The 15,561-nt window shown below is 38.8% G+C and overlaps 1 protein-coding gene across 5 annotated transcripts in view; it reads left to right on the top strand.

Moving 5' to 3' along the window:
- Nucleotides 1-15,561, top strand: part of grm8a (glutamate receptor, metabotropic 8a) — a 444,440-nt gene that overhangs the window by 405,121 nt on the left and 23,758 nt on the right. Inside the window, exon 15 of one of the 5 annotated variants that reach the window (XM_051393030.1) lies at nucleotides 7,077-7,126. The exons of the other annotated variants lie outside the window; for them this stretch is intronic. Coding sequence (XP_051248990.1) covers nucleotides 7,077-7,105 — 29 coding nt within the window. The 3' untranslated portion in view covers nucleotides 7,106-7,126. The remainder of the gene's footprint in view (nucleotides 1-7,076; nucleotides 7,127-15,561) is intronic. 5 annotated transcript variants of the gene reach the window in all.

A 15,561-nucleotide genomic window follows, 5' to 3' on the forward strand; every position in this document is an offset into this window, starting at 1 on the left:
TATTCAATTTCTGCCAATAGATCCTTCTAAATGTTACACACTGGACTTTTAAGTTAGAATATTATAATATAAAATATAAAGTGTTATATAGGCTACAGTAGGCTAAGGGCCTGATCTTTACCTTACATTTTGACACTGTAATAAAGGTTTTTGTTCTCTGTTATGTCCACTAAGGTAGACACCATGCATGAAAGGGTTAAAGGAATAGTTCAACATTTGGGAAAATATTGCCATTCTAGTTGGCTAATTAGTTAAGCTGAGCTTATAAAAAACTTCAAACTATTCCTTTAGTTGCAGATTTCAACTCTCTCGCTTTATCCTCCCCTTCCAAACAGGAAGACAAAACTACGGTGGCTGTGAAACGTCCAAAAACACGAATGGCCCCATCTAGAGCCAAATTTCTCTTTTTCTCTTTCCCCTCACACACACACATAATTAACTTTCTTAACTTTTCTTCCATTATCTGAGCTCGGGAGATTCACAGGAGTGTGCTCCAAGTATGATTAATGATGTATTGCCTGGATTAAATATCAGATCCAACACTGAGGCTATTTCTACTCTCTTAACTCTCTTCCTCTCCCACTCCCATTTGTGTCTCTCTCATGTTATATCAGAGCATAGTCTTTTTCATAGTCGTCTCTCTCTCTCTTTCTTTTCTGCCTCATATTTTCTCACCACATCTACGTCCCCTTTATTCACATTCATGCACAACACGTGTCTGTTTAGAGACACATTTTGAAAATCACAGATGCTCCATCACACACACAAACACACGCAGGCACACCTTTTCGTACATCTCCAGTCTTCCAGAGAGTAACCTCTGATGGATGAGTGGCTGTGGATAAAGCACCACACATCTGCGCTGTATCACAGTCTCAGCTGGATGTGGTGCGCTTGTGCACAAAGACATTAACACAGCTTGTCCTTGCCGGGATAAATTACTACCTGTGAGCATACAGAACACATTCCTTCTCCCTCATGCAGACACACACATGCGCAGATACAGGAAAATCATGTTTTTGTGAAATAAGTATTGGATTGGGAGATCCTTGCTGATTCCCATCATTATCTGTGTGTTTATACAACTTTTAAGTATTATTTAAAGTATGCTGTACTGCTGTTAACTCAAACCATCTCTCCATTTTCTCAAAGCCTAAAAATATTTATTTAACCTTCTGCTTAGATAATAAGAAAGGTTAACAGGACACAGACTAGTATTGGGCGGTTGCCCGTTGTGAGCTCATATACTGGAGGTGAGTCATGCTTCATTCCCTGTGATCTCACTGTAAATATAAATGCATTTCTGTTTGCCAACCTGGCAGGTTCTGATTCAGGGAAAAAAAATCTTGCCTGTCTTTATTATTCTCAAAAATAAGAGTAAACATGATTTAATATACAGAAAAGGCTGAGTTCCTCCCCTGTTTTGTAAATGCCCTGTATAGTGCAGTAAACATGATTTAATGCTTAGATAGCCTTCAGAAATCCTCAAGATGAAGTACATTATGTATGGACAAATAGGAATATGCTGCAGATGCCAGCACTACATGCAATTAAATGACAACTCTATGCTGTAATAGCACATGCAATGCTTTATCTACACCATGGGGGTTTCAAAGTCTGACTCTGTGGTCCCCCCTCAGACACGTTATAATTACAGCTCTGTTTTGTTTCTGAAAGCTTCCATGTGTCTGACTTGGTGCCTATTAATACAGATGTGCTAGAAAACAAAACAAATATGTATGTCTCATTTCAACCAAAGGTCATCATTTAATAAACCCACATTTAATGGAATTTATTTATCAGTATTATAAATAATAATAACGATTATTATTATTTATATTGTCAGTGCAGCATTTTAATCCTCACGACCAACTTGGTAATCATACAACCATCTTGGTGATGTAAATGCTTGCATTTCCTTAACATGGGAATCTCTCCCATCTCTCCTTTCTATCCCATATGACTTTATTGTGGCTTTAGGAAGCTTTTTAGAAGCTTTGTAAACGGGTAATGTTGCCAAGAATGTCAGATAATGATAACCTCAAGAAGTTTAAGCCAGACTGAATCTAAAAATATGTGTGTTGTGTATGTACATTCAGATTTGACTGAGTTATGACTCCGAGAGGGATTGTGGCTTTTGATGCAAATTGTAGCAATCGCGCTAAGGGTTTCAAAGTATCTTAATTGCCTCCATGCTGCTGACTGTGGTGAGCGGGCCAAATCAGCGGGGCAAACCACAATAACTAACTTCCAGTTGTTTTTAGAACACTTGCATGCACCTGTCCCTTTCACCTAACGCAGTATGTTTGCTTTACTTCTCAGCACTCTCCCTCCTGGCCTCTCCTTCAACTCTGCACATCACCGTTTGGAAACCTCTCCTCTACTCCTCCGAGAACTCAATCAGTTTGTGCTGTGTTGTTTATGTATTGAGGTCAAAAAATCAATTTAACCATAACCCCCCCCCATCATTTAAAATGTACGAATTCATTATCAGATTTAGTGAGTTTCGTCACTGCGACAGGGAAAGTTGAATGTATGAAACTTAAAATATACACAAATCAGTAATATAAATTTAAAAAAGCATGGGCGCCTGGTTAGCTCAGTGGGTAGAGCTGGCGACCCATGTGCCGAGGCTGAGTCCTTGCTGCAGTGGCCCGCGGTTCGGGTCTGACCTGCGGCCCTTTGCTGTGTGTCATCCCCTCTCTCTGACCCCCTTTTCTATCTATCTTCAGCTGTATCTATCAAATAAAGGCAATAAAAGGCCAAAAAAAAATAAAAAAGCATTTCTTAAAAGTTTATTCTCATGCTTTATGCATAATCTTGTAAGCTTAACCTTGTAAGTTTTCAGTTATTAGATACCTATACAACATCTGTGGCACTCGGCTTGACCCTTTATGCACTACACTCTCACAAACGCTCAGAAATGGAGTTATATTTCATGAGCAGGTAGTTCCTTCTCCTGTGCAGTCTTTTGCAGGCTGAGTGCTTCTTATGTTGTACAACATCATTGTGTAACTTTAAGACGAAATCCACCTGGATCTCATTCTGTTTTGTACTTCCACTGTTTATTTCCTCAAAATCCTCAAGATTTTTCAGTGATTAACTACAGTCCAGTATTTTCACACCTGTGTGTGTGTGTGTGTGTGTGTGTGTGTGTGTGTGTGTGTGTGTGTGTGTGTGTGTGTGTGTGTGTGTGTGTGTGTGTGTGTGTGTGTGTGTGTGTGTGTGTGTGTGTGTGTGTGTATGTGTAGTTGTTATGTGATGTATACTGGGAACAAAGAGCCATAAGGAAGTGAATCATCATGTTAGTAACACACAGCAAAAGATTTAGTTAAATGTGTTTGTATTCTGGCTACATGTTTGTATTGTGTGGAGCATTACATGGTGTAATGCAGTGTAACAAGTGAAACGCACATGTCATTATAATTCAAAACATGTTTCATCCAATCAAGGCACACACACAGTATGTGAATGTCTCCTTGCATTTCTGTCGTTTGCCCTTTTTTTCCCTACTTCATCGTCCCGTTCATTAGCTCATGTTATCTCATTATCTCTGTCCTCAGTCAGTCAATCAGCATCTCTCTCTCTCTCTCTCTCTCTCTCTCTCTCTCTCTCTCTCTCTCTCTCTCTCTCTCTCACTCTGGACCACCAGTCGTCTCCAAGTCAACACCATTACTATCCTGAATCTGTCACTGTCTTCCTTTCTGACACTCACAATCTATTCTCTGCCTGTCAATCATCATTCAGTTACTCTTATAGATACATGTGGGTGTGTGTGGGTGTGTTGCTGTCTGCGTGTCCTTAACAATTTGCGTTTGCCCTTGCATGTGTGTCTGCGTTAATGCTTTCTGAAGGCATGACCAGAGTTCAACTGCAAACTTAACATAGCTGGTGAAGCAGAAGCAAGCCTCATCTACATGAGGCACGGGTCAGGGTGAAGATATGACCCACAAAAGACACTAAACACACCCTTACATGCATCCAAGTGTTACAAAGGCAAAGCAGCAGGGTAGCTTGGGTATTCCAAGAAACAGTCTTAGAGAGCTTTAAGAACAGTCATTTTGAGTCAACCCACAGCTTTATTCTCCTTGCATTACATTATAAAAAGGTAAAGTTATTCAGAATACTTCCAATTATAATCTTATAATAGTCGACAGGCCAGGCATTTAAACTTAAAATATAACTCAGTTTTCCTCGAATTGCCACATGCTCCAACTTCAATCTCAAACAAACTGTGGCCTTGCGCTGTGTGATTGATCATTTCAAGCAGTGCACTGTAAAAAGACCACCACTTTTTTTTTTTTTCTGTTCACCTACCTCACCCTCACTTCACTGACTTCTGGTCCCATTGTGAGCAGAGTGAGGCAGCACCATGGTTCACTCCCCTGAGATGGATAACAAAGCATCTAGAGTTCAGTAAAAAATCGGCCTCAGAAAACGGTTTTACCCCTGCTTGGCTGCTTCGGGCTGCTCCGGCTGGCTGTGAGGGGTTTGTTGGATAGTGATGAAAGCTCAGTGTTTTGTATAGCCTGGTGTGTGTTTGCAGGAGATGATATGTGGGGGGGGGGTTTGTTTTTGTATGTTCCACGTGAATGTGTTTTCACGTCTACATGGTGCGCATAAGTTGGTGTATCTGCATCGGTCTTGCTGTCTCCGTGTGTGGTCTCTCCTGGACAAAGGATGGATGTCCTTGTCAGAGCTGAGAGGCAGAGCCGTGTCAAGTTGTCAGGTAGGCAGCAACATCCACAATGCCTGTGTGTTTGTTTGTGTGTCATCACGCCATGTCTCTGCAATGTCACGGCACAGGATCGACGGGGTAGCAGCCTGTGTCATCAAAATGTATGAGGTCATGCCTGTCCCCCCCCCGTCCTCTCCCTTTGCCCTCTTTCTCCACCCTTTTCTCTCATAGTTGAAACGAGACACAATCTGTCTCTCTCTCTCCCTGTCCGTCTGTCTTCCATCTCAACCGGAATGAGACAGAAATGTGTCACTGGAATGTGATGAGATTCAGTTTCACTGTCCTTCTCTAAGCTTATGTTAATGACAGAGAGCAATTGAAGTGAAAATCTTTTCTTTCTCTCTTTCTCTTTTCTTACCCTCTCTTCTCTTTCTGGTATGTCTCACTTTCTGACAAGAGAGAAATGCAACAATGAGCACACTCAGGACCTGTATCAAGGGAGAGTGGTAGCAGAAGACAGAAAGACAGAATCAGCTTGGCACAGGCAGACAGGAAGATAATGAGAATAGATGGTAGCAGACGACTAACTGTCAGCACCCACCTATAGACACACACACACACCAAATAGAAAGAATGATGCGTCCCAATCAAGTGACAGTGGCTAACAAGTATTTGTACAGTGTCTGTTTCCATCTTCCATCTTGCTTTCTGAACCTGTCCCTCCTCAGTAAGTCTCCTCTCCCTCTCCTGCAAAGAAAATACAATTTGGCAGCCATACAGTGCTGTATATTGCATAGGAATCACTTGAGTGGCAGAAACATTGTGTTGGACCTCTTGAAGAAAATGTGTTGCCGAAATGGCCACTTGTTGTTACTGCAGCATTGTATCCATTGAGTCTGTTTGTCATTATTAGCCGATTGAGACTCACTACTGCTGCAGGCAGGAGTGCCAGCAAGCTGACTGCCAAGACGCTGCTGTTACACTAGCACAGAAAACTCAGCCAGAACGGAAGCAGTATGTATGCAAACTATAGCAAACATTCAGCAGATTGTACGCGTCAGTAGCTCCACTTTTCTAAAGGAGTGTCACCTTATGTTGAATCACAAGGAAAGAAAATATTACAGTTCTGTTCTTAATCAGTTATGGCTATAAATAAGTTCTCAGAGCCCCAGGATGCCCTCTTCACATTGTGTCTATTGTCTAACCAACACTCCTAAACCCAAAAGTATGGCTGCATGTTTTTCAATAAAATGTGATTATAATTTCCAAGAGACCAATCTCACAAATGTCTTGTTTTGTTCGACTAACACCAAGGATATTCAATTAACACTGATATAAAGCAGAATAAAACATCAAAGCCATTAAAAATATTTGGCATTTTTGATTGCTTGAACATTTTGATTGAGTTTATAGGCCACTGTGAGGCTGTTATGCTCATTGTGAAGAAAATAACAGTTAGATAAAGCGATTGGGCAAATGAAATTGTTGACCTGATGATGGCGGTAGATGAAATTTCAGGGGACAAAACTTCACAAAGACCATAAATGTTTGCACCAAAACTGTGTGGTAATCCAGCCAAAAGTTGCTGAGAAATTTAACTGTGGACCATAACATTTTGTGGGGGATCCATGAATATCTGAATCAATATTTGTATTTGAGAAATTTGACCTGCTGATGATACTCGAGGTAAAGTCAGGGGTTCACAAATTCAGTTGGCTTCATCTTCTGGAGAACATGAATGTCTGTACAAACCTTCATGGCAATTCAATAGTTGTTGAGATAATTTAGTTTTTATTTAAATAGTTTAGGCCAAAGTGGTGAATCAAGTAACTGACCAACATTACCATCCCAATGAATGAGTAATATAGCTGCTTTCCTGTTGATTGACTAGTTAATCAAATAATTCAAATATCCAAATTACAATGATGTAAAACAAATCTTTACATTTCAGAAGCTGAAAACAGCAAATGTTGTATCTGTCGATGGACTATGCAATGAATCAATTCAGCTATAAATTATCATGGATTGTTACTGATTTACATGTCATTATTTACAGCTATTTCAAAATGTCAATTTAACACCATATCAATTGGTATGATACAGTTAAATGAAATGGTTAATATATGGTGGTGTTTTTGATCAAAATGAATGATGGATTTATCATGGAGGAAATATTGGTCACTGCACACAGAAAGTTTTATGTCCCCTATGAAGAATTTTGTGTTCATAATAAAATTTGGGGAGTACAGATTCTCCTATTCCTCACAGTCAAATTCTCCTTTGTGCGGTAGTCATGAGTTTCTAGTTGGAGAGAGCAGCTCCAAGCCTACACCCTCATATCAGTGCTGTATGTGTGTGGGAAAAAATTAATCTTTTTTTCTCTTTCATGTCTTCCAAGGTCAGCACACTTGGCACAATAACTGCTGAGGTTCCTGACAGCAACGGAGAGTGAGTACACAGCTATCAACATTTTGGCCTTGTGTGGGCTTTGGCCTCACAAATCATCATGAGCTGTACTCAACTAAAAATTTGGGATGGGATGTGCCCATCTGGATTACACCACCTCTATTACTGTGCTCAACACCTCTTCCCTTTTAACATCCACAGATGATTTCTCTTTAAGCACTCCTCCTATATGGCATTTAAACAATAAGGCAGTGCACACAGTGCTTTACAGTCATTTAAGAACAGCTAAGAGGCATACAGCAGACCGAAGCTGCTTATTGCTTTTTTAATCATTTAATGTTTCTGCTCTGACATGCAATATTTTTCTTAAGGAGTATCTGAATAGCAGAACAACACAATAAAAATGGTAAGTGTTCTTAATAGTCTCCTTTTGCGATACAGCTTTCAGTGTGTTTCAGCCAATTAGGGACAAAGTTTGGAACTATACTTATATTATACTTAAACATTTACATCAGATCTTCGTAAGTAAATTCATTAATAAATAAATTACAACCTCTCCATTTTAATTTGTGCTGAGGCAGTAAGTCAATGAATTGATTAGCTGATCAAAAAAAGAAAATTATTAACAAGGTTTTAAAGTTTTATGTCATTTATGAAGCAAAAAAAGCTGACGATTCACTGGTTCACACTTTCACTCTTATATTCAGTCAGTTTAATGTTTTGGGGTTTTGACGGACAGACTGTTTTTTTCATTGTTTCTAACAGACCAGATCATAGATTAAGCTCAAATTAATATGAGGGATTATGATTATTTTGTTAATAAAATTGTGGCAAGCTCAGGTTCTCTCTGTGAAAGGAAGGTTCAAGTTCAACAGGGGTCTTTTTTAAATTCAACTCAGAGTAGACAATCTAGACAGCAACTGGCCGTCAACTTTGAACTCATATCTGAAATGCATCACAAAACCACACATACACACTTAACCATATTGCTCCTAATACTGACTGAATAACCACGGATGATTTGTTGGAACAGTGGGAACAATATAGAGCAAAATATCAAACATAATAAAAAACTGATGTCCATAAACCTGTTGCTGAGAGGCTTTCCACAACACAAAGTAATTTACACCCCTAGTTTCAAGTCATGTAACTCCAAAACTCTTGTGACTCAGCCTCAAGGCTTTGATTCTCAAACCATTATGAGGCCATTGAGCACGCTCCCCCTTTAGGCATGATGTGCTTTCTTCTCTGGGGTCACTTAACAAAAGCCAAAGATGAGTACACCCTCAGATAAAGTGAAGAATGATTTTCAATCATACATCCTTGAAAACAGTTGAAAAGGATGATTTGAAAGAGTGCATTTGCAGAGGAGAGAGAATAAAAAATGACTATAACTTTGCGCGCTGTTAATAAGCAATGGACGGTGAAAGCAGCCTTGCTTTTGCGTACTGGAGGCGCTGGTTCTTTTCTATCTTTATTGGCATAATAGCCATCTATTCAGTCATATTCTATCACACAGCTCTGAGGGACACTGTGCTGAACCAGATTCCTTCAGCGCACCAAGTTCTAATTTTCTGGTCTTTGAAATAAGAGAAAATCTCTTGATCCTATATTTTTCTATATGTGTGATCGCCTTATCTATGTGTAATTCCTTAGTTATAGTTATTGCATTCATGGTGCTTGATGAGGGTGTGTGGGTGCATGTGAGTGTGTGTTTGTGTGTGTGCATACGCAGTCATGCATGAAATGCGGTGAGACAGAGTAATTTATTCTGTCTTACCGGATCGCAACAATGCGGGCTTAGATGTGACAGTAAGTGTGTGTGTCTGTGTGTGTGTGTGTGTGTGTGTGTGTGTGTGTGTGAGACAGCAGGTGTAATAACATCCTACCAAAGTAGTGTAAAATAACTCTCGAAACTCATAATCTCTCTTTGGCATCTCTCTTGCTCCCTACATTCTCTGGAGTCCCATTCTTCCCACCCACTCACCCAGTTTCACAAACTTTTGCTTTATTTTTACTTTACGGTTTACATCCATTGTTCCATGTGAAGAAATGCAAAGAAGCCACAGTACAGTATGTAGCCCTGTGGAGCTCTTTCAGACGGTGTTAAACTGAGAAGCAGTCAAACTTTGATTGTGAGTATATATTTGTTGATGCACGTTTTTACTGCCCTCTGTCGCAGTTCTCCTTGCTTTCTTTTCACATTATGCCTCTCCTCTCCCTCCTTATTTTCATATTCTAACTTTCAAACCAAGCAGGAGTATTCCTCAGAGCGCGACCAATACTGGATTTTTCTTAGACCGATAACATTATATGTAAGAGATAAAATATCTGATAACTCTATCTTGGTTGATATTAAAAGGATGGGATGTGTTAAATTGAACACAGACACAGAAATTAGTCGGGGCGATAAGAGATAGAGAAGATTTGACTGTACTGTGTTGTGAAAAATGAGTCTGAAAAATGAGGTTAAAAGTACAAAATCTACTGCTTTAATATTGAGATTCAATCTTTTCACACATTGATTGGTTAAAATGAATGATCGTATTTGATAAACTGTATTTTGAAAGCATAGTTGTTTCTAAGGCTGCCTCCAAATAGTTGACTAAATCGCTAGTTGGTGAGAAGTCGACCAATGAACACAGCCTGAGAGACCAACGAAGGCCAGTTTGACGACAGGGTCTACAGTGAGGTGATTTACAGAGGCTCAAACCAAGATAAACTGATTTTGTTGTGGTTTAATTTGAATACACAGATCAAAAGGATACCAAAATAACTACACCATGATTCCAAGTCTGAATTCATGTTTTCTGAATGGAGTATAGACCGATCATGTGAAGCAACATACATGTAGCACATTTTAATACATTTTATCAGTTACACATTCATGTATGCAACAATGGTGGAAGAGTTGTGTGATGTGATGGAATTTTGATTGACAAGCATTAACGCTGTCTGTTCCTTTTTCTAACTTTTGAATTTCATCAATATTTACCAAAAACAATCATGCAAAAGCAGCAAATGAAATGTATATTTGAACCTACTGAGCCTCTCCCTCTCTCTGTTGTATAATGGTTTATCTCGCTCTCCCCACACTGACAGACAGACATAGCTCCAACCCTAAAATAGAGCCGCTCTCATCCCACTCCTATTCACAGATTGGTGTTGGGAGCCAAGAGGATCTCACACATGCTGACACATGCATGCACACACGCACTAAGACATGTGAATGCTTACATTTATAAACACATTCATCCGTGGTAAAAGAAAACTAAGATCTAGCCAACAGCACTAACACATCACAGCAGAAAGACTGCTTCTATTGTCTCACAACAAAACAGAATGAAACACAAATAGCAGCATTTGTTTAGCCCTGCCATTATGCCTCTCACCTAATGTATCGCTCTCCTCGTGTCTCTTCACTCTCTTATCGCCCTCCTTTGCCTTCTTTCTTCTCTCTCCTATTTCCCCCTCTCTCTATCTCTGCCTCCATCTCTACCTCCTCCTCTCCATCTCCCTTCCAGGGGAGTCCTACTAATACTGTCTAATTATGCCGAAGATTACGCACACATTCTCCATCTTTGGTGAATTATGGAGAAATAAAATAAGTTATCTCAGATACGCCTTTAATCATGCAAACGTCTTCCAAAATGTGATCCATGTCCAAAAAGTTTCTTAGCCGAGAGAAGTCAGCGTGAAGAGGGAAAACGTGCTACATCATATAAAGGTTTAGGGAAATGTAGATTGAATTTAGTTTGACTTCTGAGCTTATGAGTTTCACAAACAGAATTCTGATGTCATTGGATCAACAACAACGTGTGGCCAGAATGCAAAATGTTTGCATTTATGTATGTGGGTGCTTTTGTGCATATTTGAAAGAAAGGGAGAGGGAGAGAGACTATAGAGGCCTGAAATGTAGAAGCCAAATCAATGAACGAAATACGTCCACAGTGACTTTTATTGTATGTTCAAAAATGCATGCAATTGTTTTTCATGCCCTTAGTAATAAAGTCTCTCCAATACTCGATATTTATGGATATTTGTGTATTCTTTCAGTGTGTGACCTTTTTGAATTGACCTTTAGCGATACACAGAACGTCCCGAGAGCATCTCAGAGCGGACTCAAAATGATGCCATGCATCACAGTGGCCTCCCACAACATAGAAATTAGCCTCTTTCATCATTGCTAGTGCACAAGGTCAAAGTATTGGTAAGCACGGCCATTATGGGTCATAAGGAGCCTCAGTTACTCTCTGACAGTCCAATTACCCCGTGAGATGTGTGAGACTACATTTGCCCCGTGGCTCTTGCATCTTTAAAGACTCTTTTGTCTTTATCAGCGGTGGGATCGTTTGTTTGAATATAGGGGTCATTTGGAAGGAATAAAGAATCTAGAGTTTTTTTTAATGTTGTTAAATATGAGGCATATTTGTGAAATACTGTGATATTCAAGACAAAGGCATCTCAATCTAAGACTAAGTCTACTTTTGCAGCTTTTCAAAAACTGAATCACATTACATTACTGATTGTAACTGACTACATATTCTTGTGTCCACCATCTATCTATTCATCTATTTGAAAGTTTTATTGCAAAAAAGTCTTCATGGGAAGGGCGAGGGTATTTTAACAGCACTTAGAGCTGTGAAATTGCATATTTTACTGCCTGTATATGAGAAGGTGTTCAGTGGCTACTGACTGACCATGAAACATGCCACAAGGTAAAGACTGATGATTGGATTGCATAATGAAGTAGTCTGAATGGAAACAGAACTCACAGAGTTACCAGTTCTCAGTAGTCTCTCTTCACTTCAGTTACCTTGTAGCAGCAGATAAACAAGTTTTAATGGTCAACCAGTAGACATCTGCTTATCAAGACAAATAACTCTCTAGTTGTCTATTCACAGTGTGTGTGTGTGTGTGTGTGTGTGTGTGTGTGTGTGTGTGTGTGTGTGTGTGTGTGTGTGTGTGTGTGTGTGTGTGTGTGTGTTTGAGAGAGGGACAGTAAAATGTCAAAAAAGAGGGAAAATATATAGTAGTAAATATTTGCAGGCGTAATAGAAATGTGTAATGTTACATTTTGAAATTAAATCTACATCTAGTAAAACAGTTTTTCCCTTCCAGACAGAATGTTTTGCAGAGTGAACTTATATACAGTTAGTACAGGAAAAATTATTTCTAGCTGAATTTCATTACAGTTCACATACTGAAACTCTATCCACAGTGCACCTCTTTCATTTGCAATTAAAATTAAACTGATGGTTATAGAAAAATGCTTATTGTGGCTCACTATAAAGTTTTGACTGTAAGTTTACAGTAAATTACCGTCTACTAGTTGCATTACTTTTGCAGCAACTTACTGTGAAATCTTTTTCAGTTAATAATATTAAAATGATGTGTGTGGTGACTTCACAATCAGTTATGCCTTCAAACTTTGCAGTAGACTTACTGTACTGAAGTGTGAATTTACAGTTAAATACCAATCATATTACTGTGGGTGAATTACAGTCTAAACTGTAAAAGTAATGCAACTCAGCATAGTCACTAATTTACCATTAATGTATACTTAAAACAGATCCAGTGTGTAGGATTTAGTAGCAGTGCAGTTACAGGTTTCAATTCACTTGCTTCACACTGTCCTTCCAAACACGAAGTAGAAACTAGAGTGGTTGCAAAAAACATGAAAGGCCATATCTAGAGCCTGTATTTGGTTTATCTCTTTTGGGCTACTGTAGAAACAGGGCAGTTCAACATGGCGGACTCCATGGAAGGCAACCTGCGGCCTCTGTAGATAAACAGCTCATTCTAAGGTAACAAAAACATAATGATTCTTAAATTCAGGTGATTTTACACTAATGAAAACATAATATAATCAATTTCTGCCAAAAGATCATCCTAAATGTTACACACTGGACCTTTATTCAAATAAATACAAAACAAACATTTTACACATTTATTTTGCAGTTGGAAGTCGGTGGTGGATAACTAAGTACATTTACTCAAGAACTGTACTGAAGAATAAATTCTTTAAATTATCCTTTATTTTATTATTTCCATTTTATACAACTGTATACTTCTGCTCCACTACCTCTAGGGGGAAATATACTTTTTACTGAACTTATCTGACAGCTATAGTTACTTTTTCAATTACAGGTTCCAGATTCAGCTTCCTCACATAACACCATGCTTTTAGTGCTCAGGTGAAGTTGCCACAGTGTGTCTTTGCTATTGAATGAGAGGATAAAAGATACATGGCTACTGTGCAGCCTTATTCATTCATTAGTATTCAGTATTAGTCATAGTTGTGACATAATTTGAAAAAGTATCAAGCATAATTGACAATTCATTGACATTGAATAGTATTCCTGCTGCTGTGGCCAACTAATGGCAGTATGTGCTGCTAAGGTTGCCGAGCAGTGCAAAGAGAAATGAGATGGAGAGTTCACGCAACGTTATGAGGTTGAAATTTTCTTTAAAGAAAAACCAAATTAAGCTGTTGACTTAGGGCTGGGTGATATTGCTGTAAAATGTATCATGATCAAATATTTAATTTCATTCTATATCGATTTTGATAATTTTTTTAAACCTGCTTTTAACCTATTTTTACTTTAAATTTAACCAATTTATTAATAAAAACACAGGTTATCATTTTAATGTTAATGTTTTGTCATTTTTGCCGAATACCTCTCCACCGTGAAATGCCAGTGGATTGTCTTTTGAGATGTAATAGTTGTGACTGACGACATGTTGTGTACTCCAAAGGGTGTAAGCTATGGTGAGTCACTCATACCACACTTTGTGTTTTCATTTAATGCACTTAAGTGAAACTTTTGCTATTATATTATACAATTTTCTTATTTCTATTGATGAAGTGTTGATACATATTGCTATTGTTTTACTGTACAGGCCTATGTTGATTAGCAAGCAAGTAGTTCTGACACTGTTTGGTATATAGCCAGGTAATATCATTACATTTGTAGCAGGATTCAAGCAGGATCTCTGTTTAATTAGCATTATATCTGGATTCAGGAGAACAAGTAGCATGTAAGAAGGAAAGTAAGCCTGAAGCCATGTTTGATATCAAAGAGCTCTCCAAGCCAAAAACTATTTCAACTCAAACCTTACTCCCGTTCTCTCTGTCTCATGTTCCGTCTGAAGCAGTTTTAAGAGTACATACATGACACAAAAACAGCGTAAAAAAGTCTGACAATGTACATTCTGCTGCTACAGTATCCATCATGTTAAAGCAAAGGACCAGTGTCAAGGTCCTGGTTTCTGTTATTACTATTATTTATTCTTTGAAACAGCCTCTTTAATCCCTGGCTATTTAATGATTTCCCCTTTGTATTTTAATGGAGCTCAATGGGGCAACAGCTGCCTACCAAAGCAAAGATATAATCAGGTCCAACCAATAAAACCAGCATTGGTCACAAATGCCTGGATCGGGCTTGATCCCGATCCCACTGATTGGCTCGGGGCACTTATTAGCTCTTCCAAAGCACTCGTTAGCCAACATTACACTCTCACAAACAAAATCTTTAAGCCTCTCCTCACGGATAAAACACCTGATAAACAATCCTAATATATCAGCGAGCAGCTGCTTGTGTAATAAAAAAAAGAAAGAAAACTCACCAGTGGCCCCTGAAGTGAGAGGAACGATGACAGAAGTCTCCAGAACGGATGAAACACAATGAAATAAATGAATTCCAGTCATGAGCTAGTTAAACAAGAACTTCACCATCAAGGTGAAAATACAATGAATAAAATCTTTAAAACCCGCAGTTGTCTGGTATAGGTGATAGTTTAGAGGAGTAGGAGTTGAGTTGCAGACTTTATTCTAGTTTTTTAAATTTACATTGGTCATGCTGTGTTTTTTGCTACGCCACCAACCATCCCAGGTGAGTTATTACCTGCGGCAAAGTCTCCACATAGGGCTGCAGATTATCTGCTAGGCTCAGGCCTAATTTGCAGTAGTTCATTGTTAACTTGGCTTTTGTAGCTGCCAGTGTTTAGTGTAAGCACAACTAATAGGGATACTGATTATTCATCCTGACCCTTCCCAGCCACACAAAACAGCCATTGTCTGGCGTTGTGTACTGTAATAAATAGGTATTCATGCTGTGCCTACCTCGATTTCCACATGCACAGACACTCCACTATATGAGAAGCATGGATTTTCAGGCTCTGACTGGACTGGGTAGATGAATGCAGACAGGCGCAGAATATGAAAACATGATTTACTGTACTATGGTTTGACAAAGTGGGGGTATGTAAAATAGTGATTTTCCATTCCTTTATTGTGAAAATACACAAGTCGAATTGGCATTTCAGAGTGCAAACTGGTCTGTCAGTCAAAAATGCAAAGTGATCTATGACTTGCAATCGCACATAATCGCCATGTGATAAACACTGGCCTTTTTAGTTTGGCAGCAATATAAAATCACTGTAATTTAAAAATATGAATACTGTTTGCATTCATA

This window comes from Dicentrarchus labrax, unplaced genomic scaffold (genome assembly GCF_905237075.1).
Source record: "Dicentrarchus labrax unplaced genomic scaffold, dlabrax2021, whole genome shotgun sequence".
NCBI lineage: Eukaryota > Metazoa > Chordata > Actinopteri > Moronidae > Dicentrarchus > Dicentrarchus labrax.